General features: G+C 39.7%; 2 protein-coding genes across 7 annotated transcripts in view; both read right to left on the reverse strand.

The window, feature by feature from the left end:
• Positions 1-12,460, reverse strand: part of fryb (furry homolog b (Drosophila)) — a 65,730-nt gene extending 53,270 nt beyond the window's left edge. For both annotated transcript variants that reach the window (XM_030437501.1, XM_030437500.1), the window contains exon 1: positions 12,304-12,460. The gene's annotated coding sequence lies outside the window, so the exon portion shown is untranslated. The remainder of the gene's footprint in view (positions 1-12,303) is intronic.
• A 2,320-nt stretch (positions 12,461-14,780) lies between these two features.
• rxfp2a (relaxin family peptide receptor 2a) overlaps positions 14,781-26,853 on the reverse strand; it is a 43,029-nt gene continuing 30,956 nt past the window's right edge. For all 5 annotated transcript variants that reach the window (XM_030436932.1, XM_030436933.1, XM_030436931.1 and 2 more), the window contains 5 exons: positions 22,088-22,233; positions 21,667-21,762; positions 20,084-20,252; positions 17,875-18,093; positions 14,781-17,680 (listed from right to left, as the gene is read on the reverse strand). In XM_030436932.1, the coding sequence (XP_030292792.1) occupies positions 17,415-17,680; positions 17,875-18,093; positions 20,084-20,252; positions 21,667-21,762; positions 22,088-22,233 (896 nt within the window). In that variant the 3' untranslated portion in view covers positions 14,781-17,414. The remainder of the gene's footprint in view (positions 17,681-17,874; positions 18,094-20,083; positions 20,253-21,666; positions 21,763-22,087; positions 22,234-26,853) is intronic.

Raw genomic sequence — 26,853 nt, forward strand, 5'->3', positions numbered from 1 at the left:
TCAGTGAAATATTTACTGAAACGTTGCAATGGTAAAGAAAGTGAGAAGAAAAATATTCGTCAAACAAAAGGACACAGGTGAAGACATAACTCCTTGGCAGAGGAAATTAATCAATCAAAAAAGTTTCGGAATAAAATCCACTAATTAATGAATTAATCAATAGTTCCAGCTGTAACTCATGCTGACTCAACTACATAAATCCCATCTGTTAAACAAGAGATCACTACCAAATATGTGGCTTTCATCTATCTTTCTCATACGTGCATTAGACATGTGGTTGTGGGTGTTTAATGGTCCATCATAACACAGCAGATGAGCCCACACACACACACACACACACACACACACACACACACACACACAACACAGAAAATAGCCACAAACAAATGCAGAGGGACTGTTCACAGGTTCACAGTTCACACAGTGGTGTATCCTTGACACAGCTGGGTTGATCAAATAGATAACTCAACTGAAGAATGAGTGTGTCTGTGTGTCTGTGTGTAGGTTGTTGTCATGCCAGGCATACCTGTCTCCCCAACATCAAAGCCTCAGTCATGCACATTATCATAGCATGCAGGTCCCATGATATTCAATTCTGTCGCATTTCTTGTCGACAGTTTCATGATCTATGCACTCATTTATAGAGAAGTCACTGTTTTCCTGTAAGACATGTTTGTGCAGGTGGTACTCGGTTACGCAGGCACTACCTCACTCCAGATTTCCCCTTTAACTTCACGCCCACTTTTCTCTCTCCTTCTGAAGCACAGCCAAATTACACAAAAAAAATGTATAGTCAGAGATAGAATGACTGCCACAACCTTTCTGATTTCCTCACCATAATATGCTAGTACTCCTAATCATAGTTTATAATGTTGGTGACCAAACAGAGGATTACTTTATCATTACTGTAACTTTGGGTCACGTTGGGTCAAATGTGAAAATGTCCTGAAGTTTTAAGGCTTTTTTTTTTTTTTACATTTTGAACTGGCTGTGGCTTTTCAGGAATAGATAAGGCCACAGGATCTGTTTCTACGTTGAGGGATCAACTGACACTATTGGTCGGAGGGTAAATCGAACAGACAAAAGAATCATCAAGCAACTAACAAGTTTCAAGTTCAGGCACAGATTGGCTGTTCTTTTTCAACTGTGTTTCAGCAGCGTTACGTCACCTTTTCCAGTCAGATTCAAGCATGTTTTTAAGCATTTTCAAGGTTTCCCAGTTACATAAATGTGTGGTAAATTACCTATCCATACCTAAATATAAAGTATATAAGTATAATCAAATTGATTATTTCATTTCATCACATTAAGATTGCTGTTTCTGACAAAAAAATCTAAATTATGTTCACAAAAGCAGGAGGAGACCATACCAAAATCCAAACCAAAATTATCACATAAGGGTAACTGTGAGCAGATAAACCAATTTACTCCTAAAGAAACACCATTACAATTTTAAAATCAAAGCATTAAAATATATCCCTTGTTATACCCTGAAGTATGGGATACAATATAATAAAAGTGTAGCAATACTGTATTAAAACACTTTAGAAAACAAGCCTGCTCATGCCATCTGATGGCACTTGGTAAGTTTACCAATGACAGGTACTAGGCTGTTGTGTTTTGTCAAATGCTGATAACAGCTAGATAAAATGGGAAATCAAACATTATTTAGATAACAAAGCAAATACAAAAACACAAAAGAAGCATCAGGCTAAGTGCATTTGTATTAGCCCTTTACTCATGATCAACTAACCTATTTTGAGCAATATCAGTGCTGCAATTACTTACAGCACTACACCCAAGCCTAAGACCAACAGGGATGGACATGGAACCAATACTAAAAATTACCTCTTGCCACCGCTGCTAAAAACAATTACAAAGAAATCACTGAATCTTAATAATCTGTAATGTCAACATTGAATCAAAGCATATGCTCAGTTGTATTATACTTTGACCGACACCATAAGGTCTTGGCGCTCTCTCACAGTTGGAACTGTTTGGACATGAAATTCCCCAAAGTTGAGGATAGCTGAGAACAAGTGAAAAAGATAATGCTGTGCTTACATGTACGGCCAGAGCCACACAGGCATGTCTGTTTCCTATACTGTAGAATGAGGATTAGTGGAGTAATATTGTGCTGTTTTCTCATAACAAAGAAGGTATCACTTTTCACAGGGTCAACAAGAGCCACAACAAAGACACTTGTCAAGCCCTGGAGTACAAGCAAAGAAGAGCCTTGTTCTGACACATGAAGAGACAGGTAGTAGGAGATCTGGAACTATTTCAAAATCCCAGTTTGGATTTTCCAGTTTCCCACATTCCAGTTACAGAGTTGAAGATTACTTTAGCTAGATGTTCAACCAGCCTTTCCACCATTTCCAGCCCGAGTAACCCCTCAGGTCATGACAAATTGCCGTTCACATTTTAACAAACCCATCTGTTACATATCACTGACTCCTCGCATGATTGTTCCCACCTTGACATGTTCACTCCAATAAAAAAAAGAAGAAAAAAAAAAACCTCCAAAGCTTGTCTGCACCTACCTCCAATGATCCTCGTCCTCTTTCTGGACCTGGACTGAATCTTTGTAAATCTCCCAGTGAAGTCACTTGGGTCAAACATGTCCAAGGAAAGCGAGGCAATACGCTCAAGAACGATCCCATCCTGGCCTTGGCACTGATTCTCTTGATCCTGTTCCTGACCTTGGCTCAGAGAGTGGCCATCACAGTGGTCTGAAGCTATGCTTTCAGCCGTGAGGCTGGTAGTGCTTCCTACATCTTCTAGAGACATGTCTCCACTATCAAGCCACTGCCCGTTAGTCAAAACTTGGCCATCCACAAAGCTAGCAAGGAGACACTACATGATGGTTAATAAAAATCAAAAACACCATTGACAGAGGAAAAAAATATTGTTCCAGAAGAGCAACACTTTGGGGGAAAAAGAGATTTAAAAAGGCTGTTCAGGCAGTCCAAAAAATCCCAGTTTTCATTTTCTTCATGTCTTTTCTATCCACATTTTGGTGTCCGATTTCTTCTCAAAGGGTTTCCTCTCTTTATGTCGAGTTTATTCAATCCAGAGACAGTGAGCTCATTGCTTTGTTGTTACAGATACACGGCTCTCCTGAGAGTTCAGGTTCTCCCCTCAGGAGCCCCTTTCTCACTCTCCTGCTTTTGGATTGTGAAAAAAAAAACCTTCTGTGTCTTCTTTTCTTTGAGAGGTAGTTTTATTTTCTGTAAAAGTTCGCCTGTCTTCTCCTGACGTGCCGTGTTCTTGCTCTCACCTGGTCTTTGTTTCTTTCTCTCTCTGTCTTTCTCGCTCCTCTGAGTCTCTGAGGCACAGCTCTGTTTCTCCGCTCTCAGGTGGTGAACAAGGGAGGGATCCAATTCCAGGAACGCAGCTTGATTGGGTGGTTTGGGAAGTTTGGGTGGTTCTCTTAGCCCCTCTCCTTCTCACCGTCTTCTTTTTCTCTCTGAGATTTTCTTTGCAGCTAATTTCCTCCTGTCACTACAGAGTGTGTAGCAATAGAGAAAATTATTTCTTTTTTGTGTCCTCTCTAACCCACCTGTTTCCCTTTTCTTGTAGTAGCTCTACTCAGTAGTAAAGCACAGCAGAATGGCATGCATCTGCTTGATTCAGCCAGCCAACACACGGCATGTGGGTGTGAGTAAGAGTAATAGTCCCTGTACTCACTGGTCGAGGCTGTTTAGCCAGTTACAGTAACCTCAATGTGTTAATGGTGTAGGATTACTGAGGGCAGTCACACCCCTTTACAGAAGGGGGAAACAAAGCCAAACACAAACAGGAAGAATCCTCAACAGAGACACACATTTTTTTGTGTTTATGTGAAAGTTAGATGTTTTTTCTTGATTTGCAAATGTATTTCAAAGATACATTTGAGGTTGCATTGTCAACCAGTATGTAATCTGAAACCACAACGAGACATACATACATACATTTAAAGACTCTTCTGACTCACCGAGGAGCCGGTTTTAAAAAAACAACAGCATGTACAGTGTCATTATTTAAAACAGCTAGATAAAAGTCCATCTTGGCGGCAAAAGCTTCCTAGCTCAAGTTTTCAAAAGGGGGCAGAAATGACTCTAGCTTTCAAAACGCAAATTACCTCGCTGCTGCTTATCTACAAAAAACAGATCTTACAGGAAGTACAGTGCACTGTTTTGGTCTAGCCCTAATTACACATGGTCTTGTCATTCTGGCAAAATCACTCTAAATGCCAAAATAAGATGTGTCAACTTCCTGGACACTGTAAAAGCAATATGGCTGAACAAGACATCATTAACAGACACGTTGAAGGCATTTTTCGAAAAGTAGGGCTGAGCAATTAAATGTTATCATTATCAACTACCATTTTAGCTTTGAACAATTAAAAACTAGATAATTGATTTATTGTGCTGCATTCCTTTTCATAAAGATCCTCCCATTTTGTCTTGTTTCAAAAATACAGCTAAACGTTTTCCTAACAGCCCCAAAGTCACAGTCAGGCTGTAGCATGTTTGATTCAGCTCACTGTTGTGGCTCACTGGTTATTTTAGCCGTAGCTTCGGAAAAACACGTCAAGCCAGCCACGGCTTGGATTTTAGTCCAGATAAAGGTCGGATCTAGAATTTTTGTTCTCACTTTCTTTTACATTTAACATTACATTCATATTATTTTAATTTCTTAGTGGTGATGAATTTCAAGTCAATTAACGATTAAAATGTTTCTTTCAATAAATGCATGATGATTCCAAGATCAATAAGTAATTGTGTCGAATAATCATGACTGACCAAAATGACCATAATTAGGATTTTTACTGTTATCATGCAGCCCTACTTAAAAGTACGAGGCCCATACACACCAGGCAGTACAGAAGTGTAAAAACTCTAACATGAACTTTCTTAAACAATTATCTTGCATATTTGACCTTAATCCCTTACTCTGTTCTCTCAAATCCACTTTAGTTCATTCTGTATTTCACACACCTTCGTTGCAGGCAGGGTAGTTAGTATCTCTGAGGAGACACTTACCCTGAGGTGACTTCCTGCTGTTTATGTCACTATTGTCATGACATCAGCTCCATTGAGTGCCCCTCAGAGAGATCATGTGTGTTGGTGAAACAACAACACGACCTTCATGTCCTCTTTTAAAAGACGGCCACACTTTATTTGCATACGTTGGTAGATATGATTTGCAGAATAAGACAAGGCATCTGTCCTGTCCCAGATTTTACAAACAACACTGGTTTCACTGGTTAAAAAGAATAAACATGAGGAATGGATGAACATTGCACATGAAAACCAAATAAAATGAGGTATTTTTCTTTTTTCTTTAGAGAAAGCAGCTGTTTTAAGTTTTTAAATCAAAATTTTTTAACAGTTTGCCCCAGTTTCTTTAAATATGTTGCACTATCAACCATCTGTCAAGGAAATAGCTGAGGGTGGCAAACAAGCACAACTAGGCACCATGCCAAAGTCAGTTAGAGAGGCGTGCCGTCCCCTAGGGGAGTACAACAGCCAAGTATTAAGACAGACTCACTCACACATGAACACACACACACACACACACACACACACACACACACACACACACACACACACAAACACACACACACAAACACACACAAACAGGAGGCTGTTTTTGTCCTTTCATTAACTGTCAACTGGGGCCAACCAATCAAAGAAAGCAAACATGTTAACCAATCATATCCAGGAATGTGTTGACACAGAAAAAGTAGTGTGCTGGGGTGATGATGGTGGCCGCAAAGGCACTGACAATGAGAAAATATACAAATCTATACACTGACCAATGACATATGTTTTTTAATCATTTTGCTCACTTTTTATCTGCATACTGTATGCTAACCTACAACCTGCTGATGGAAAACCTGACATACACACACACACACACACACACACACACATACATATATATATATATATATACATACATACATACATATATACATACATACATATATATATATTTAACGACTGGCTCTGGCTGCAAAGTGCTTAATGGATGATAATGGGCTTTACTTGGGTTTTCTGACAAGCTACTCAGGTTTGTCGCTCTCTTGTTTGCTTAACCTGATTAGTCAGTAGTGTATCTACTCAATAGGTCAATCTCACTCTTCATACATCCAGGTTAATCCCATCTCTTCTTTCCTTTGCACTATTCTCAACTCTTTAATGTTAATTAGTCTATTGATTGTTTTTACATGCATTTAAAGACAGTTGATAACATTGATGTGAGACACAGTGGGTGTATTGCTAACAAAATAGAACAGGAAGTCTCATAAATCTCCTCTAATAAATGTATTTCTTTGTCTGAATACACAAATAAATGAAGGTCAATTCACATGCCAAATACACCACTCATCGTCATAATTATTACTTCTCTTTGATCCTAACCTCTATTTTTTTGAGTTAGTAAGCACATAAATCAGCCCAAATATGAATTATGAGCCAAGCCATCACCTTCCACCCACTGTGCAGACAGGCTTTGGTTGACTGGGACAACTAAACACACCCAAACGGACACACAGACCACAGGGTCATGGCCTGTTCTTTACTCTGAAAAGCAAACAGCAAGTCCATCTTATGATTCCCCTCCTGCCCCACCGCCCTTCTTTTCCTCTGATTACACCAGCTACTACTCGATCATGCCTGATGGTCTCTGTCTTTAAGACGAAGTGGTGCCAGCCCACCTCACATTATGTCTGAAAAATAAAACTATTTCCTCTCCCACAAAGAAGGAAGGTATGTGCCTTGGTCACTTTTTAAAGCTTATTATTGTCATAAACACTCTTCTTTGCCTCTCAAGTTTCTTATCTGACCTTTTTTACTTAATCACCCACTTACCTCAATCATTTAGTCGTTATCTAGCACAAGATGTGTATTTATAGGAGCATCCATTACTTATGTTAACAACAGCGGCTAGCTAAGATGTTACGCAGCCACCAACTCTGCTTATGCCTGGGTGTTTTGTGGATACATAACACTCAGGCATGAACAGAGTAATGTAGTTCATGCTGTTCAATGCACCAGGACACTAAACAACCTCTCCATGAACGAATGGCACAAAACAAGTTAGCCAGTTCCACAGGTCAAGGAGAAAAATCATTCCTTTGAGGACAGCAATGTCAAAATCTTGGCCAGAGGAGACAGATGGTTTTAAACTGGAAGGACCATCTTTGAACAGAGGAGGGGGCCTAAGACATTACTTATCACCCACCTACAGTGCATTACTGAGTTCCTTTCCCAGTCAGCTCAACAACCATTCACACCTGGGCTCACCGAGCTCAACAACCCACATGTGGGCCAGTTGGGTCAAGGACCCACAAGTGACCCTTAGGACTATGAAACTCAGAGCTCACATGTGTCCTTAAACGACTTTGTATGGATACACCGACACCGAAGTTGAAAGCCTGCAACTCCCCACCAGTTAGTATGAACCTTCAAGAAACTGAAACACGTCCAGTTTCTTACGATACAGCACTTAGAACCTTTTTAGTTATGTACTCTTTTATCTTCCTTAGAAATTGGGTTGAAAGCAACCTCACCCCATGAACCACTGATTATAATCCTTCCACTTATTTAAATCACACCCTCTGAGATGTCAGCTACAACAGGAAACATTTTATTTCTCCTGCCACTTAAATATGTTGGCCTGCTAACAGTTGGCTTGAATGCACAACATGCTCAGCCACTCAGTTGAACAGTAGAACTGAGAAATAAACAAGTTTACTTTTGGCTTATGCACTTAGGCAAGACTGCAATTCAGGGGTTCACTGGGATGAATAATGAATGATAGGAGTGCCCCACCACCACAATAATCAATCTCTTTGTACGAAACAATGCAGCTTTCCATCACATACATTTTTGTTACCATTTGTAGCATGATAGTATGCTTTGATCGAGAAAATATTTCCTTAACTTGTCAACACCAGCACCAATAAAAATATGAAAACTATATTTAGTGGGACATCTTGGTGGCTTTGTTGGTTAAAGCATGTACCAAGTAGCAATGCCTACAGAGCCTTTTATATAACATCCTGTAATTACATATGTTTATGACATTATAAGTTATTGATCTACGGAAAAAACTGTTTTGGGAACCTTAAAAACTACTTTTACAGGCCCAGTTACTGATATAATATGTGAATACTGCATGTTTGTACTGGGTTTACACTGACTTCCTCATGCACTCAGGGTGCTGCACACACGCCTTCTTCTCAGAATGAAAGTAAAAGTTTGACTTATCTTTGCAGTGATTTCTTTTACTTTTTCTGCACTGTACCTATCGACATGTTTTGGAGTCAAACAGTAGCTACATCCATTTATTTGCTTGCTTTGCATTGTTTAATTTGTTAATATCTTAGGTTTAATGTTTTTATATGCATCTGTAAAGTACTTTGAATTGCAGTCTATCTATCATGATCATTAGCAAATACCAGGGTGACAGTAGCCTGATTATCAGACTAAACTGGCATTTCCCTTTTCCTTCACTTGAATTTTAGGGTGTCAATTTACAGACCTGGAACTGTGCTTACAGCACGGCCGTATCAGGTAGTACCTAAACATAGCGTATACTGAAATGAACTAAAATCATTTTTGGTTTTTCACATGCTGAATCAAATACGAAATGTTAAAATGTTAAATAGAAAATACTAGTAGAAATAACAGTTACTACCCTTTGCTGACACAATTGATCTTAGTATTAGTAATAATAATATCAGTTGTGTGTCCTTCGCCTTTGTCTTGCCCCCATCATCATCATCAGGCCCACACACACTGGCTCTACAATGGTGCCCCCTTGAGTCCAATACAAAAATAATAATTCTGCTAATGCACTCAGATGCCAGGCAGCCAGTTTTGAACACTTTTTTGTTATTTTTGTTGTTTATTTTTAGACTCTACTGTTCCTTTTTTAAGAAAATCATCAGCCACCTGCTTAAACTCTCACTAGATTCTAGTTCCAGGAACTTTGGGAGGAGAAAGACAGCTCTGAGAAGTAAAATAAATAAGGTCTGTTCAAATATCAGACACATTTTTGTTAATCTATTGACATGGACATTAAAAACCCTGTCAATTATTGGGATTTGGAAATAATTCACATTCATGCATTCATGCACACAATATTAGCCAAGAGTGGTCGTCACACAGTACAGTATGCCCACCAGCGTTTGCATACAGCTGGGTTATGTAACACTTTCTCTGGGGTCTCTAATGCATCAGCTAACAGCCTCAGAGCTCCATTAAAATGTAACAGCAATGAAACAGCGTTTTCTGAACAATTATCTGAAGTCCTAATTCAAACACACAAAACACACAAGCCAGGTATATTAATTCTCTGACAAAACCCTTATTATGTCAACCCAAGGCTCATCAGATCATATAAAATAAATGAGTGTTCTGCCACTCTCAAAGTAATATCGGGGTGAAGATCTTGCCCATAAAAAAGAACTAACTTCGAGCCCCCCTGAAGCAAAGTCAGTGAGGGAGTGCAGTCATAAGGAATGTGATGCGGTGTGTGTGTGTGTGTGTGTGTGTGTGTGTGTGTGTGTGTGTGTGTGTATGCTGATGTCTCTGCATACGTGTGGACTTGTGTGTGTGCCTGGCAGAAACACCAGGTTATGTAATCCAGTGGGAGTGAGGTGCTGGGTGGTATCTATGGAAACGATGACAGCCAGGAAAGATAGATAGTTCACTAGTCAGGAGTGTGGGAGGTCAAACTGTTTCTCCTCCTTTCACACAGGCTGCCGACTAACAACAAAAGACAAAATGCCATGTTATGAAAATGTATCTAATTTAGTCATGTCATCCCTGATGAGCTGGTTGGATGATTTGTTAGGAAACTAGCATTGCTGCAACCCACACTGAACCGCAAAAACTTAACTTCAAATTAGGATGTAGATGGTGCATTCATTATGCAATCTAAGCGTACAGTCTACATTTTTTTTTAAGCTGACAGCAAAATCATATTCAGGAATTCAGGGGATACCATGGAGGGCAATAAATCTGTGTAGATTAATCTCTTTCAGCCAGGTCGTAAAGATGTCAAGTGGTGTGAAATATTTCACGGGACTGCTAATTGTGAACAACTGGGGACATTTTTACCCCTTCAGTTCTGCTGCCTGACATCAAGTGCACATATGCCAGAGCTCAAATGACACTTGATTTTTTTTACTGTTTAACTATCAACTGTATTGTCTATGTCTATGACAGCAGTGCACTAAAACAGTATGTTTACTTGGAATTTAATAATTACACATTTTCCTCAGCATCTTTTTCTGCAAGAGTTTTATATCTGACAAAATCTAACCTGATACTGATGTATCCTTGATAGGCCGATAATGTTGATTGAGCTGTGACAAATACAGCGCTAGGATTAAAGGGAGAGTTGATACATTTTTTAATTTTCATTTTATCTGGATATAATCTCTAAACATCCTGATCAATATATCAAATCAAAAAAAGACAGACAGAAAAAGATTCTGGTCTGGAGCTCCCCCATATCGCTGAGCAGTGACATGCCGGGTAGTAATATGTTCATGACTCTTTCACCTGTATTTGCATGATTGTTGCATTTGACAGAGAGATTGGAATTTTTTTTCAGTTGGATACTTTCAATATCTAACTTGCTTATCAACACCAGCCAGTCAATTATAATACAGATTAAGGAAGGAACACTTGGATATTAAGAAGACTCTTTTTGTAAAACTGGAACAACTCTTAATGCTTTGTGCAAAGGATTTTGAAATGTTTTCACTTAAAAGGATTATATGGGTCAAGAAAACTCTCTGACCCTGGCCCAGTGGACCACCCAGAGTATTATTACTTACTTCCACATGCCTACATGTTTAGCAAAGATTACATTTTAGTAGAAAACCCTAATTCCTCACAGTCTTTAAAATCCTTTAACACCATCTGGCTCATCTTATTTCTTCTACCTTAAATCATCCTGTGACAACTTATTGAAAATACTTGTGTAAAAAAAACTTAAAGATGTGGAAAAAAATAGACCAGTGATACAACTGATAACCTCTTAATAGGTTTTGTAAATTGGGAACATGAATAGGAGAAGAATCACAGTGCTGTGACACCCATGACACGCTGTCTGTGTAGCACAAGTCCAGACGCAGAACAATGGAGTAAACTGGGTCGCCATTGCTGGCTGGCTGTGCCAAACAGCTGGAGAGATGGAGAAGTATGATTGAGTCATGAGGAAGGATGGGAGGGAGGGTGATGAAAAGGCAGGAATAGGCCTAAAATAGGAGCATGATCAGACCGGGCTGAGGATGAAAACTAGGCGAGGTATGATCATCCTGATACGCGCTCATTAACTTCACAGCAAACTCCTTGAAGTATGTGGCTTTTCATCGCATCACCACGTCAGCACAGTCAAAACAAACAAATCAATATGTGTGATTTCATTTTGTGCCAGATGACAAAAAATGAAGCAGCCCAGTCCACAGTGGTGGCACTGCCTGCTGTCTGGCTGTGTACTGTATGAGTGTGTGTGTAAATAATACATGCTGTAACACTGGCTTCCTCTCACAAAATGTTCAAACTGACTCCTGAGCATCTCAGCTGCAGAAAAATAAAGTGCCCAGCTACTCAAGCGGGATGATTCGCACCAGTGGAGCAAAAACCAATTTAAGTTTCACGATTTGAAGGCTGTTTTTAAATCCACAACCCATAACCATGTAATCATCCGCACAATGAGGAAAAACATCACATCAGTGAGTGGTCCAGAGGCTCAGACATGGTGCCAGACAGACACCATATGTGAGAGACGTGCATGTGCAATGTTATCTTACACTACGAGATGTTCTATATTTTATAAATGCCGCCAAATTGTATTTATTTGCAGCAACTCGCGATCCTGCCATGGCTTTTAATTCATTCATCTAAGCTAACTAGCTGGGGGCTAGCATGTATTTTAGCATATTATCTCCCACCGCCATCACGAGTGAGTATTTACAATCAATCGCTGTTAACATAAAGACTGTTGCTAATCTACCTAACAAAGCAGCGCGGCATTGTTCGTGGTGCGAGTGCTGCTAAGGAAAGGTGTAAGCGTGTTCAGGTTGGTCACAGTTTCTTTTAAACGATGTAAAGGGTGTCGACCACTATAACCAGCGATGCCTGTAGCTAACTCGGTAGCCAGCGAGCTAGTAAAGCCCCCTGTGGTAGTTATATCGATGTTATATCAAGACATTGCTCGGCTGCCTTTGTACCAACACAGAGCCATCAAACCCCGCCATACACAGCACCAGTGCGACATTAAACTGAACGGTACCTTTTCTGCGTCGACCTCGACGACTATAGGATCATTTCCTGGCACGGGTTCTTTGTTTATGTGATTTTGTGGCTTGTTTTCATCAATCCGTCTCGTCTCTCTCCTCCAGGAGTCGTGCCGCCCCGGCTGACAGCACTACTTGTTCGGGATGACAGGGCCCCGCCCTTAGCAACCAATCAGTTGCCGACATTCACGAAACTGATGCAAAGAACATTTCCTATTGGTTGGTGGCAGTGTCAGTCAACGTGTCGCTGGGGGCGTCCCTCGGTCCAAGGGCAGGACACCTGCTATGGAAGGATGCTGAGCGCTGCAGGTGCGGTCAATTCAAGTGATGAAGGAGCTGTAGAAGAAAACTGAAAAGACATGTAGTGTAATACCAGACGCTTTTACCACAAGCAGCTAAACAAACAAGCAAATGGAAAGATGCAAGAGGCAGCTTATCTTGTTAATGTTGTCTTGTTCAGTCATGAATACATATATATATATATATATATATATATATATATATATATATATATATATATATATATATATATATATATATATATATATATATATATATATATATATATATATATGTATTGTATGTATTTATTGAAAGTGCCCCATGTGTTTTTTCTGTATTCTTTTCTTTATTTCTTTTTTATGCCTGAACAAAATAGATACACAATCATGACAGAACGAACGGAATAAACATAAACAAACAACACAATTTCATACCCTTTAACTTTGTTTAAATGTGGCGGACCCTGCCACCTTTCTATCTTTGAATAGTTTTCTGGGGACCTTATTTTCCTCTGAGAACAGCTTGTTTATTCAGTTATGGAAAAAAAAAATCATATTTCTGATTTTATATTATAACCTTATTAATATTGTGAATACTCAAACTTCATAAGTTTGAATTTCTTCTCCAAAGCTGCATAGCGCCCCTTAACAGAAAGCATAATAAATAGCCTGTTTAACAGAAATACAAAAGCAAATCCAGGGGTGGAGGGGTGTGTGGCATGAGAGGGATTTTTGTTATGTGAAAGGTGAATGAATGTGATATGAATGTACATGCTTCTTATGCTCTGTTTTATGTCTTGGGTATGTGACATTTATTCTTGTATCATATTATCACCATCTTTGGACAGTTTAAACTAACCTACCTTATAAGATATCATATTAAGTTTGTTGTTAAGAAATGGTGAGCAGAACTCCATGGTGGAAAGCATTAAATTAATTAAAGACAATCAAATTACTCAAACCTCTTAACCCAATTAGATAAATTTACACTGATGATGAACCCTAACAAACCTGTTAATGCAGTAATCCATTACTCATTGGATTATTCTTACATACATTTCTTCATAGCTGCTTCTTTATTCCATTCTGTTCGATTCCAATATTGCACTTGTTACTTCACTTCATTTATTTTAACAACAGAGCAATTTTGCTGATTACGATTATTGACATATTACACATTATTGATATAAATCATCTTATCAATTATGATGTGTTATTGTGGATTCAGCTATAGTATAGATCAACAGTAGAGATGATCATTTATTATGTATCTTTATCATATATTTTGCCTAATGTGCCTATATATGACTGGCTATTCAGCATAAATGAGTACTTTTACTTTGGGTAGTTTCAGTATATTTTGGTGCTAATGATTATGTAATTTGTTTCACGTAAGATTGTCAAAGGGCTGCACTAAATGATCCTAATTATTGCTGAGAAATGCCCCCAAAATATTATTTAGTAATGATAAAAAATGTTTGCTTTCCAAGCTTTTTAAATCATGTGACATTTGTTGGAGTCAAACAAACATGTTTTCTTATATCTATAGAACAAGATTTGTGGGCCAGGGCATCTCTGCATCACTAAAGTTCTTAAATACAATGCTGTATTGTCACACATTTTACCTTGAGCAAAAACTTGATTCTTGATTATATTTCGATTAATTTGGCAGCCCTATTTCGAATATATAGAACTTTTACAGGAGCACTTCTTCCATCGCTGCAACAGTGATAGATATAGATATATAGATAGATAGATAGATAGATAGATAGATAGATAGATAGATAGATAGATAGATAGATAGATAGATCAGTGCATTTCTAACGGCTCTCACAAGCTTTTGATAGCTCATGGGAAATGTAGTTTTAAATTATAACAAATTGATTTATCTGGACTTCAATATTAATGCTCTGTACAGTAGTATTAGTAGCAGTTAGGAAATGCTTCTCAGCTTCAGCTTCTCAAAATAACAGATGAAAGACACAAGGAAGTGGGGCAGTGCTAAAGCTCTTTCTTAGGTCCATTTATGGAGCTTCAGTAATTTTATAGCAGAATTGCTTGATCAACATATTGTGTATTTGTCCGTGTGTGTGCAAATGCTGGAGTTGTATTAGTCAGCTTTGCTCCTTTGAAAGGACACCCCAATTTTATTTTTTATTTGTTTGCATTGATGGACTTATTGAGCACATAAATATAAGTTTGTTGTTGACTTTTTATTATTTCAGTTAAGGAACCATCTCTGTGGGAAAAACACAAAATTCAACAACTTGACGCCTACAAATACAATGATATACTAAACATACACAGAGGCGACAGTCTCTGTAAACATATGTACATCTGCACAGCATTATAGGAAACGATAGTCCTTATTTCATTGGAGGAGTTTCCACAGCTTGGTAGAAAAATGGACAATCATTAAACAAACTGTTATCTTCACAACTCTGCACAACTTTCTTTTTTCTGTTCTTTAACTGTTACCTGGTTGCTGATGATTGCCAATAATTCAAAGCAACTGTTGAAAGGCAGCAAAAACAATGGCATATTACATATGGTTATAAAAAAGGTAGAAAAAAAACACAAACCAAAGTTAGAACAGTCCTAGTGGTCTGACGAGTGCAGTGACAACAAAGCTGTATCAGCTTCGTGAGTTTAATGCGACATTTAGACAAACGTCACACAATGAGGAGGTCTGAACAAAAAAAACAGTATGATTCGAATGTATGAAGATGCTGCAGCATACGTTGAGAGCATATACTGTACATGCAGTTACAGAACAAAGTTGCGTGAAACAAACAAGTAGGCAAAAAAGTCAGATTTCACCCATTTTATCAGGGCAACAACCAAAATAGCCATCAGTGAGGAAACAAAAAAACTGCTGCCTCACATAACCGATGCAAAAAACATTCGGCGATTGTCGGTGCCCTTGTACATGTAATGTAATAAAATATATGTAATACCTGTAGTTATAATTCTGCCTTGATTAAAAAAAAAAAACATGTAGATCTCATTTTAGCCCAGTCGTCAGGATATAATGTTAGCAGTTTCCGCAAACCACAGACACATCCAAGTTTGTGCGCATCATAGGCTAAGTACCATATTGTAAATTTTTACAAAACGTGTCGTCTCATGTTCACATTACATGTTTATTAAATGACATTCATATAGGAACATGGTGGGGACAGCTGTGGAGTTATAGGTGACAGCGCTGCCATACAGGTGGCAGCAGTTCGAGTCCGCCTTTCAGCATTTTTTAAGAGGGAAACAACCTGATATTTTTGTCGAGGGACTAAAGTGTTTTAATATTTGTAAGCGTAACACCACAGGATAACTCGGGGACAATTTCCAGCCATATTTGTGGCAAATGTTGACCCGACCATGACAAGTTTTTTGTACCAGCTAGAGTACAAGCACAGCATTGAGACGAGACTAATAAGAAACCTAACCCAAACAAACGTAAATGTGCAACATAAAGAAATGTAAAGTTCCAACTTATCAGTGGTTTTGCAGAAATGTAACTAGCTAACATTTATTCTGTCAAGTGGCTTGTTTTTCACATTTGGACATAATTCAAGTGCAAGGTCAAGTTTAGGTTGCCATTTTTACACTTACCACACGCCATTTCATAAATAATAATTAAAAAGAAGCATGACTCAAAATATGGTTAGTCGTTTCATGAGTTGCATATATATAATCATTTTGCATGATCACACATCGCGCTGGAATGCAAATGTCTCTCTCTCCTTCGCAGCTTCAGGACAGTAAATCCAGCATCTGATGGAGCAAAGAGAAATTACTAGAAAGAGAAGACAACAAAAGCTGAGACAGTGAGCAGAAATATAGAGGGAGGATGTACAGAGCCTCATAAATGTAAGGGGCCATTTTGGATGGCGCAATACATGCATGTTATCAATTGTGTTATACATTTTAATCGTCTCAGAAGATATTAAAATGGCATGTCATATTGACTTAACATTTGCATTTTAATTGGTAGATGGCACGCAAATCTGAACAGAAGTTTGGCACTTGAATTTGAATTGTGTGTTTTTGTGCAAATGAAATGAAAACAAATATAGCAGCTGATTTGAATTTTCATTTGCGTCGCACCAGCGCTATGATTCCAAGAATTGTGTTTGGGTGCCACGTGTTGTGCAGTCCGAGGGTCGTTCTCATTGTTTTTTGTTCAGGCTGAAACCATTTGTCCTTGAACCCATTTCTCAGCTCAGCGCCCGAAGAGCGCTACATCTTTGACTTAATGAGCTTCATCCCGAGGTCACTAAATAGAAAATAGTGTCTGCGAGATAAGAGAGCTATTTGGTGGCTTGTCCCACAGCAGCTGCCTCTACTCCTCTGGCTCCACGAGAAGGGGTCACCTAAGTAAAAAGTGATGTGCACAGTATCAGTTGCACAGTATCTGCTGGTATCCATGCTTTCATCTGCCTCCTCTTCTCTGTTCCACTTTTCCGTAACCTCAGCTAGAACAATAACATCAGAGCAGACAGATAAGCTTGCAAGCATGGGTGTGACTAGAGCTTGAGTGGTACGAAGAGTCCTCCTTTGATCGTAAGGTTAGTGGTGTGATCCCCAGCTCCTTGTGCCCTGTGTGACGTGACTTTGAGCAAGACACTGAAGCCCGAACTGCTCCCTGCGTGGATACATTGGGGGCAAAAACTGTAAACTGCTTTGGGCAGAAGCATGATGAGAGGGCTCATTGACTGATAATCTGATGATCTGATCCATTCTAATTAAAACAATGCTTGGAGCCTCAGTATTTAAGCAGCAACAGGGCTCTCCACCCGTACTTTTGCCAGTAAGAGCACCCGCCTCCCTCAGGCGTAGCGAGGGTCTGCGCGGTTTGTAGACACCTGCTGGGGGTAGGCAGGCCGCTGGTAGCCTAGAACCCGATGGGTCTCCATGAAGCTCGTGGAGGAGGTTAGGCTTTTGCGGTCTTTTTTCAAGGTGTGTCTTCTCTGCCAGCGACAGAGGAAGACTTCCACCTGCTCTTTGAAGAAGCTGGTGGTCAAGGTATATACGATGGGGTTCAAGGCGCTGTTGATGGGAAGGATGAAGATGACCACCCAGCTGGAGATTGTGCCTAAAGGAGAACAGAAGCAGAGGTGTGTGCATTTTAAAGCAGTGCGTGCCTGTTTACCATGCTGTAACAAAGGCATGGGGCTTCAACATTAGATACTAGTGATCTATCGTTGAAGCCCTGTGTGTGGCAGGATGACTTCGTTATTAATGATATGTTCAATTGAATTTAAACACAGGAGGGGGTTCTTTTCTTACCAGGTATCTCCACCTCCAATAGTGAGAGGACCTTCACCAGAAATATGGGAATCCAGCAGAGGGCGTCAGAGAACACTATGAAGAAAAACCTGTTGGCCACGGCCACGTCCCTGTGCAGTCTGCTCCTCAAGTCTGTGGCATTGATGCCAGTTTTATAGATGGAGTAGAACATGGTGGAGTAGGACAGGACGATCACCAGGAAGGCCACCAGGTTCAGACCTAAAGAAATGAACAAGCTATTCAGATCCTTTACTGAAGTCAAATTTATTTTCCAGAGGCACATTTAAAACAACCAGTGTCGGGCAAATGTGTTTTACGCAGATATTACATAAAACACAAGAATTCTCCAGATAAGAACGCAAGAATTGAAGTAAAACACAGGAAACACAGTATCAATATGTGAATGTAAAGATGCTTCATCAAATCTCAAAGTCCTGCATTCAAAAACCTACTAAATTGAAAGCACAGACAAAATGTACTTCACTATAACGGTAAAAGTACCGGCTCCTGTGATTTATTTTCATAGATGAAGCAGGTCAAGGTGGAGCTACTTTTGATCACCTCACATACAGTTAGACAGTTGACTCTGGTTTTTACCTATCTTTACCCACCTGTGGCTCGTGCTACCTGTAAAGGGTCAATAATCTGAGGGACTGTGAGATGATTAATGTGGTAATGTGGAACAACCAAAGTTCTGCTTCAGGGATAGGTGTTTCTAATCTTAGCTCATTTTCTTGCATAATTGTACCTCTTTTGGGCCTCAAAAAGAGAAAGATACATTTATTTTCAGAATGTGTAAAACTAACGAAAACAAACAGTATAATGAAAGCTTTAAAAAAAAAAAGAAGCTAAGAAAAAGAGAATGAAAACGGTATGAGCAGAAGACCTTTACAACAAATTCAAATAAAGAAACTGTACAGTCTTAAATAATCCAGCTGCAACAGATGAACTAGCTGAACAACTAGTTTAACCTTTAACAATGCATTTAATTTAATAAAAGTATCATCTTTTTTCAGTGTGAAATGTGAGTAATCACAGCTGTTAAATAGATGGAGTGAAGTGTTTTTCTCTGAAATTGAGTTGTGTAGAGGCAGAGGTGGAAAGTAACAAAACACTAATACCACATATTGTACATAAGTAAAGTACAGATACCTGATAAACCCACTTGAGTATTTATTTTTCGGACAACTTTTTACTCCCTTCATTTTAAAACAAATACCTACACTTTCTGCTCCCTACTTTTTCTAAACAGGCTTGTTACTTTGGTTAATACATTTGAGGCAAGTTTTATTTTATTTTTGCCACATTGCACACCGCCTTCACAACACCACAAGACTGACTTCAACCTTTCAGGGCAGACGTAGCGAGACGAAACAACAGAAAGGATTTAACAAGACATAAACAGACACGGAGGGAAACTCAAATGGGGGGAAATGGCGTCTTAGTGTTTCTTATCTGCGAAGACTCTGCAGCCCTCAGCCTGGATTTTCTTATTTTGTCAGTGTGTTGCTGTGGTCAGGATGATTCACTAATCCAAGAATGACGGTATTTGACATCCTTGGAATGACACCCAACAATCGATAATCTGTCTGATGCATTTATGACCAGCTCGGACAAATCCTACTCACTCTATAATCATATGAGCATACACACAGTATTACTGCAGTGTATAGTCTGTAGGAAAAGCTGGGGATGAATCACAAACTGAGGCACCTAATGAATTATTTCACTGGTTTCTTATTTTAACAGCTCAGTGACATCAACGCTGGCACCCTTTTAGACAGATAAAATAATGGGGGTCCAATATTCATTCGTCATAGACTTCAATGGGTCCTCAGTAAGAACACTGCGTAATAAGAACCCAGGCTAATTGTGCATTTTTGAAGGAGCCCGAGTGTTCGAAGTGTATCAGCCCAATCTAAGGTGCAGCGTGTCCCCTGTTCTGTTAATTGATGTGTAACAACGCCACCTAAAATGGGACCAGACTGCTCTTGACACTTCAAGATTTAAAGCAGTGCATTTGCGTACCGTGATTTATTTTTTTCTGTCTTTAGAGCATGAATGTTTCACCAGCTTCACTGATTGGATGCAGAGGATTTGGAGGTACCCGCAGGTGATAAACAAAAATAAAAATCAGTATTCACTGCGGAATGAGCCGGCCTTAAAAAAAAAACACACACACATTTTTTCGTTTTTTTCATCAATTTACCCAGAAAAATGCCTGTGGAATATCCTTTGGCGGTGGGTTTTTCTTGCCTGTCAGAGTGAAGGGGAAAGCAGACCCCATTACGTCCGTAGTAGTTTCCAAACACATCCTCGTTCATGAGGGGCACAGCGGCAATAATGAACCCCAGCAGCCAAACAGAGGTTAGGATCACCTGGTAGCAGAGACAACAAGTTATTCAGAAATTCGGTGCTCTGTGTCTAAGACTGGACCTGCAGAAATGGAGATTTTTGGAAACGATGACACAGACACCCATGTTAGCTTCTAATAAGGTTGTATCAGTGTACATCGCATCATTGGCAAATGTGAACTTGGAGCATTATCTTTTGCACTGACAGAGTGGATTTTCTATTGTCTTTATTTGTTAGGCCCTCAATCTAGACTCTCTGTTAGAGAATGTTTATTGCAAATGGTTACAATGTTAGATTTGGAAGAAAAATGCTCTGCTCCTGATATTACTGTCGACTTTTCCATTCGTTTTCGATAGAAACGAGAGAACAGAAACAGCTGCTGACAATGCTTTAATAAAAACAGCATTATCCCGGAGGATTCTGTGACAAGCTCAGTTTCCCTGCATAATGAAAGTTTGTCCTGTAAAATTAAACCAAAGGAAAAAAAAAAGGAAAAAAAGAAATCATTTGTAGTATTTTCCGTAAGTAAGCAACAAACCACAGAGTATGCGACCAGTCGTATAATATGCTTTTTCAGGTGTGTGTATGGGTGGAGGTTACTTCTGAAATAGTGCAAGAAAGCTCATGCACACAGAGATCAATTTGGCTTTAAAAGCCCTTTTTAAAAACATTGCTGTACATGTGAGCCAGACGGCAAACAAAAGGGAGAAAAGCTTTAATATTATTGGACATTTCTTGTCAGCTGATAACCCACACAGCTGTAAATGAGGCAGTGATCGAATCTATAAACTAAACAGCTGTTCTGCTTGAACCAACGCTTTGTCTGGTGGAGTTCTCTTTCTGCCCTGAAGGGTAAAAGTGTCAAAAGCTAACAGCTGTTTTAATGAGAATCTTGATAAAGAATTCCTAAACAGGTGTTTTCACACACAAGGTGAATCAGCTGACACAGAGTCATCATTTAATAAGATTTGTATCAGAAAATTCAAATCAGGTCACTCTGTGACCCGAGCTGAAATGCTGCACCTGCTCACATAAAACAGCTTTTCTAACTCTCCCTTGTAGAAGTAGGATCTGATCAACAAAACACTTGGTAATGTGTTTCCATAGGAAGGTAAAGGTCACACAGTGAAACATAAGGTTATAATGGGTATGGTATTGTCTTGCTCTATGTGAAAAGTGCCCCTGAGATAACGTATCAGGGCACTTCTCAGCGCAATATAAACACATTCAATTGAATGCTAAGTACACCGAAGTACTACAGAAGACCAAATCCAGTGTTTTCACAACATTAGGTTGTATGATTATTGTACACACAACTGACAGTTGCAGTGAGCAGCTAACACTGATGTTTCTTTAGAGATTATTTACATAAAACATCCAAAACAAATAAAAGGAGAAGATCAAATTCATGTGAAATTAATAAGTAGGTTTGCTCACTCCCGTCTGAAGTTTGCCTGGGCGCAGGTTGCTGAAAGGGAACACAATGACCAGGAACTTCTCCAGAGTCAGGTAGGTCAGGAGGAGAACAGACACCTGAGGGGAAACATCTGCATTTCATTTAACTCATAAACCACTTACGGTCGCGCCACTGCCGACCGCTTTTCAGAGTGAACCATACATTTTCAGACTGATTTCCTTCCTTCCGGACAGACATTGAGTTTGGCTAAAATGATTCCTAATCTTATCAGTACTATTAATCCGCTGCACTCCTCCTTGTCTGTGCATTACTTAAGAGAGCTAAGAGTCAGATACTGGAAGCAATCTCAGAACAATTCCCCATTCCCTTCAGCTGTTCAGGAGAATGTGCTCGAACCTGTGCATGTGTGGTTCGTGCAAGACGGATGTTAATCTTAGTTACCTCTGAGGACAGCATGGCCAGGAAGCCAATGGTCCGACACTCCACGCTCTCCATCCAAAGCAGGGCATGACGATTGTACTGCCCACGGAATTTAACGTCGAACACCCCGACGAAGAAAAGGTACACGCCCATGAGGCAGTCTGCACCTGAACAACAAGAAATGGGTCCATTTAGAGAGAAAGGATCCATCTGGCAGCTTCTGGCACTCACTGCAGCCAGACCCTAAATCTCTCATCAAAATGCACACCACGGAAAATCACTTCTAATCCCTTGCCTGTGACGAGGCTGTGTGCAGGTGTGTGACCAAGTGGGTGGCTGAGAAGTCACTGGGTTAACGTACGACTCGAGTCAGCATCAATGACATTTTTTAGAGCTTCATCTTTTTTTTGTTTTGTTTCCCTCCTGCAGCAAATGCCTACGGGATGTGCCGCAGTTCAGAATGAATCCTGAATAAGCAGAGTGAAGGGAGCGAAAGCCTGGAGAATGAACAACAAAAGATGGGAAGGGGAGAAACTGACAGAGAGGGTGAGACAGAGAGAGGACAGGGGATACAAGTGACAAAAGTTTGAAGAAAAGCTGACACACGGGAGCTAAAAAGAAGGAAACGCAGTGACATCACAAAGAGGAGTGAATACAAAGAAGGAGGAAGCAACTGGTGCACAACGAGGGAGGGAAGTGCTGAGGGAACATCCATCCCTGTCACAGTGTTCTCTCTTCTGAAGTTCCGGCTGTTGATTCACAGAGAAAACCCTCCTGTGCTACGTCTAACTTTTGGAATTTGACGTTTTATTGCTGGTGATTCTGAAATCGACCTTGCTAATATTCTAATCTGGTTAAAAGCTGATTACAAATTCAGCTTTTTGAAAAACATATTACATAATGCATATTTCACGATCATTAGTCTTTCCCAAGGTAACGATGAAGCGGAAATGTGTCTCACTTTCTTGTGCATACAAAGCACAAAACTAGCCTGGAGATACTTTCATTTATCAAAAGGTCGTTTGAGGAATTTTGTATGATACAATCTTCAGTCTTTATCTGCGGGGTGTGGCTTTCTGGCATTCACACAATCTGGCATCGCTGTTTTTGGTGTTCATTCCTGTTGCCATTGCAACTGAACGATAACATTTTTTGCTATTCCATAGCCACCTATAACAAGGTGTGGGGTGTGTCTTCTTTCAGCTAAACAAAGTGTTTTCTCTTGCTGGTTAACTTAAGTTAACTTAAATCTTAGCCTATACCTAAATCTTATGCGGTAATACACAACAGCTGTTGCTGTACAATAACCCCCAGCTGTTGTTAACAATGTTACATCCACCCTTGTCGGTGAGGGAAGACTTAGATAATAAAAACAAATCTAAGAGGCGCGCAGGTGGTCGAGTGATTAGAGCGCATGCCACACATGCAGCTGACTCTGGTTCGATTCCGGCCGGAAGTCCTTTGCTGCATGTCACATCCCCCTCTCTCTCCCGTATTTCCTATCTGTCTACTGCTTAATAAAGGTGTCTATGCCAGAAAAAACCTTTTAAAAAAAAACTAACAAATCTAAGAATAATGTGATGCAGGTAGCAACAGGAATAGCTTTCAAAAGGTCTGTACAGTTAAATAAACGCCTCTCCAATGGTTTATTGATTTAAGACTTTCTTGAAAGCAGGCTTTATTGAACTGCTGTTATTCAAAGACTGTATTAGTTCATAAACTGACAGCTAAATGTTAGTCCTGCATATCATTCTATTTTACTCTCAATACTCTCTATTTTGCATTAAGCATGCTTAATCTGAAAACAACAGGATTGAATAAAATGATGTTGTTTTGGGTTGAGTTTTCTCTCTGCCACAGAAAAACTGGAAAAAGGGGGGATTGTAGGGAGACTGGGGTAAGTTGAGCCAAAGGGTAAGTTGAGCCACCCCTTGTTGCTTGGAAACGGTAAAAAACATTGATAATGTGACCAAGTATTTAGGAGGAAGGCATCATCTCATGGAGTCTGTGAATGTAAGAACCACATGGGTAAAGAGGTTAGACATTTATTTCCAAAAAACAATTAATTTTTTTAATGGCATTTTGTCCATAGTTAACTCGCGAGTAATCGCAAATTAATCTAAATTTTTGGCACTTTTTTTTCTGTTCTAAATGTACCTTAATGTATTTTTTTCATGTTCTTAATACTTTTAACAACATAAGAAAGGGCAAATATGCTTGCTTTATGAAAATGTTTATTCAACACTTAAAATCAAGCAGGATAATGAAAAGCTCAAATATCCCCTTACCCTAAATGGGATCAAAACATGGTGATGTCAGCTTTTCGCGAGGGGGGGTGGGCTTTCTGCATCTGCCATGTGTTTGGCTTGCAAATGATATTTGGGACTCAACGTACTTCAATGGTAACTCATTTCGTGTCGACAGTACGTGCAGATAACTTTTGTCCTATCGACCGAACCATCTGGCAGTGTTTTGAAAGTGATTTTGCCGTTCATAAGTCCTTTCTCCATTTCCTTTCACTTTTGCTTTTCAGTCCACCGTGTTTTTCCCGAACGCCAACCCTGCTTCTTCTTCTGATTCCCTTTCTTACTCTTCTGCCACCCTCTGGATCAAGACTACAGATGCCATCGACGGCCGTAAATCAAACAATGCGCGTTTCTTTTTTTTTTAAATACCGAGCATTAATCGCGTGTTAAAAAAATTAACAGCATTAAGAGGATGTTGCGTTAACGCGTTATTAACGCGTTAACTTTGACAGCCCTAGTATTAACACAATGGACCTAAAATCACAAAAAAAATTTAACCCGAGTAGGAAAAAGTTAGATTTTTTACTGTGAAAACCACAAATATGTTTAGCCATGTTTATTGTTTTTTAGTTACAATGCAAATCTAAATTGTTGTTTGCTAAATTTGTGCATAAGTGTTTGAAATTTACAAAGTCATACGTAACTATTTACATTTAAATGCAGTCAATGCCTCAGTCCTCCCTCAGCCCCTTCCAGCTCAATGAAGAGCTGCACTGCCTGCTCCACATTCAGCAGTCTCCTCATTGTTTTGACTCATTAAACAAAAGAACGACTCCACTGCACACTAAGCACACTACAACAAACACTACATAACACACTAACTATACACTCCAACCAGGCTAAATGTCACAAATCTCTCAACTCTCAAAACTCGCTATCGTTTTGTCTCTATCATGTCACTGTCACTCTTTCGCCGCCATCCCTCCCACAACTTCCCCCTGTTCCTCAGCAACCAAATCACGTGTTTTGCCATATAATTTCGTGATTGGTTGGTGTGGTGCCTTTTTCCACCAATAGGAGTAGCACAGGTTTTTTTGCTTGCAAACACTTCCTACTTGCCTGCATCAAACGCGCAGCAAACGTGATGGCAATGTTTGCGAAAAAGCGTGGCGGAAATTATTTATCACAAGTCCGGTTTTACTTGGCCTATCAACACGATTTAAAAACTGGTATATAGTTTGAAGGATGCACCAACACATACGTCGGGACTCAAACCAAGAGGCCGTCCACACAAAAACGCTCTTTTACGAAAACGCACATTTATTACATCGTTTTGGCCGACCATACACACGGATCCTGAAAACGCAGCACCTGAAAACCTACTTTTTTGAAAACGGGTCTCAGGGTGGAAAATCTGAAAACGCAGCCCTCCCGTTCTCGTGTGGACAGTGAATCCACATACTTTCCAAAACGATGATGCCATCGCCCCACCCCTCGACCTCTTGCCTTCGACCTCTGAACCCCGCGACGTCTCATAACAACAACAACAACAACAACAACAACAATGGCGGACTACATGTTCATGTTCGTGCCGCAGAAGATATTGAGCCTTTCTTGCAACTTACTCACCTTGTAGTTGAGTGTGAGTCTCAGCAGCAGTTCGACCTCATTAACGGTCCACACAAACGATTCTGGTTTCCTTGCACGAGCCATTTTCGTCTTCTTCTTGTTGTGTTCGGATTCACCGTCTACTGTCTGTTTGTATACAGAGCGCAAGCTTAATGCGCATGCTCCATCTCTTCTTCTTCGTCTTTGGTGAATTTCAAGCGGCCCTTATAGGCCTGGAATATGAACTACCGCGTTTTGAATTGTTTTCAGTGGATCCGTATGGACGCAAATATTCTTGAAACGATGTCAAGAAAGACGGAGGAAAAAAAGATCATGTAGACGAGGCCCAAGACTCACGGAGGCTGCATCTTGCTGCTACGTCATCTTAAATTGTTCACGTGTTTTGGACGCACCTGCGCGTCTGTTGACTTAGGAGGTGGGGCGTGGGGGTGGGCTCTGCAGTGATTGGCTCTGGTGCGCACGTGGCTATGGTTGACAATGCTAGCGGAATTTGTAAATCATTTATGAAATAATTGATTAAAACAGTATCATTGTAGTCCAAAAAAATCTGACATTGCACACCCTTAAACCATGCAGCAGCCATGTTGCAGAGATCTGCAGAGATATTTGAGGCACACACACACACACACACACACACACACACACACACACACAGACAGACAGAGATTCCTTGCTTTTATAGAGAGATGTAATTAGTGATGTGAGTAGCAATTCAGCGATCTGGACCCAGGCTACTCTCTCACACGAACAATTTAAAGAATTACTCCTTCAGATCTGTTTGTTTTTTGTTAGAGTTTTTCTTAAATACCACACCCACTATCTTTTAAGTTTGGATGACTGAAGCTGACAAAATCATAAATAAATAAATAAATAAATAAATAAATGAATGAATGAATGAATGAAAAATAAAAA

The sequence above is a fragment of the Sparus aurata genome, chromosome 13 (genome assembly GCF_900880675.1).
Source record: "Sparus aurata chromosome 13, fSpaAur1.1, whole genome shotgun sequence".
NCBI classification, from domain to species: domain Eukaryota; kingdom Metazoa; phylum Chordata; class Actinopteri; order Spariformes; family Sparidae; genus Sparus; species Sparus aurata.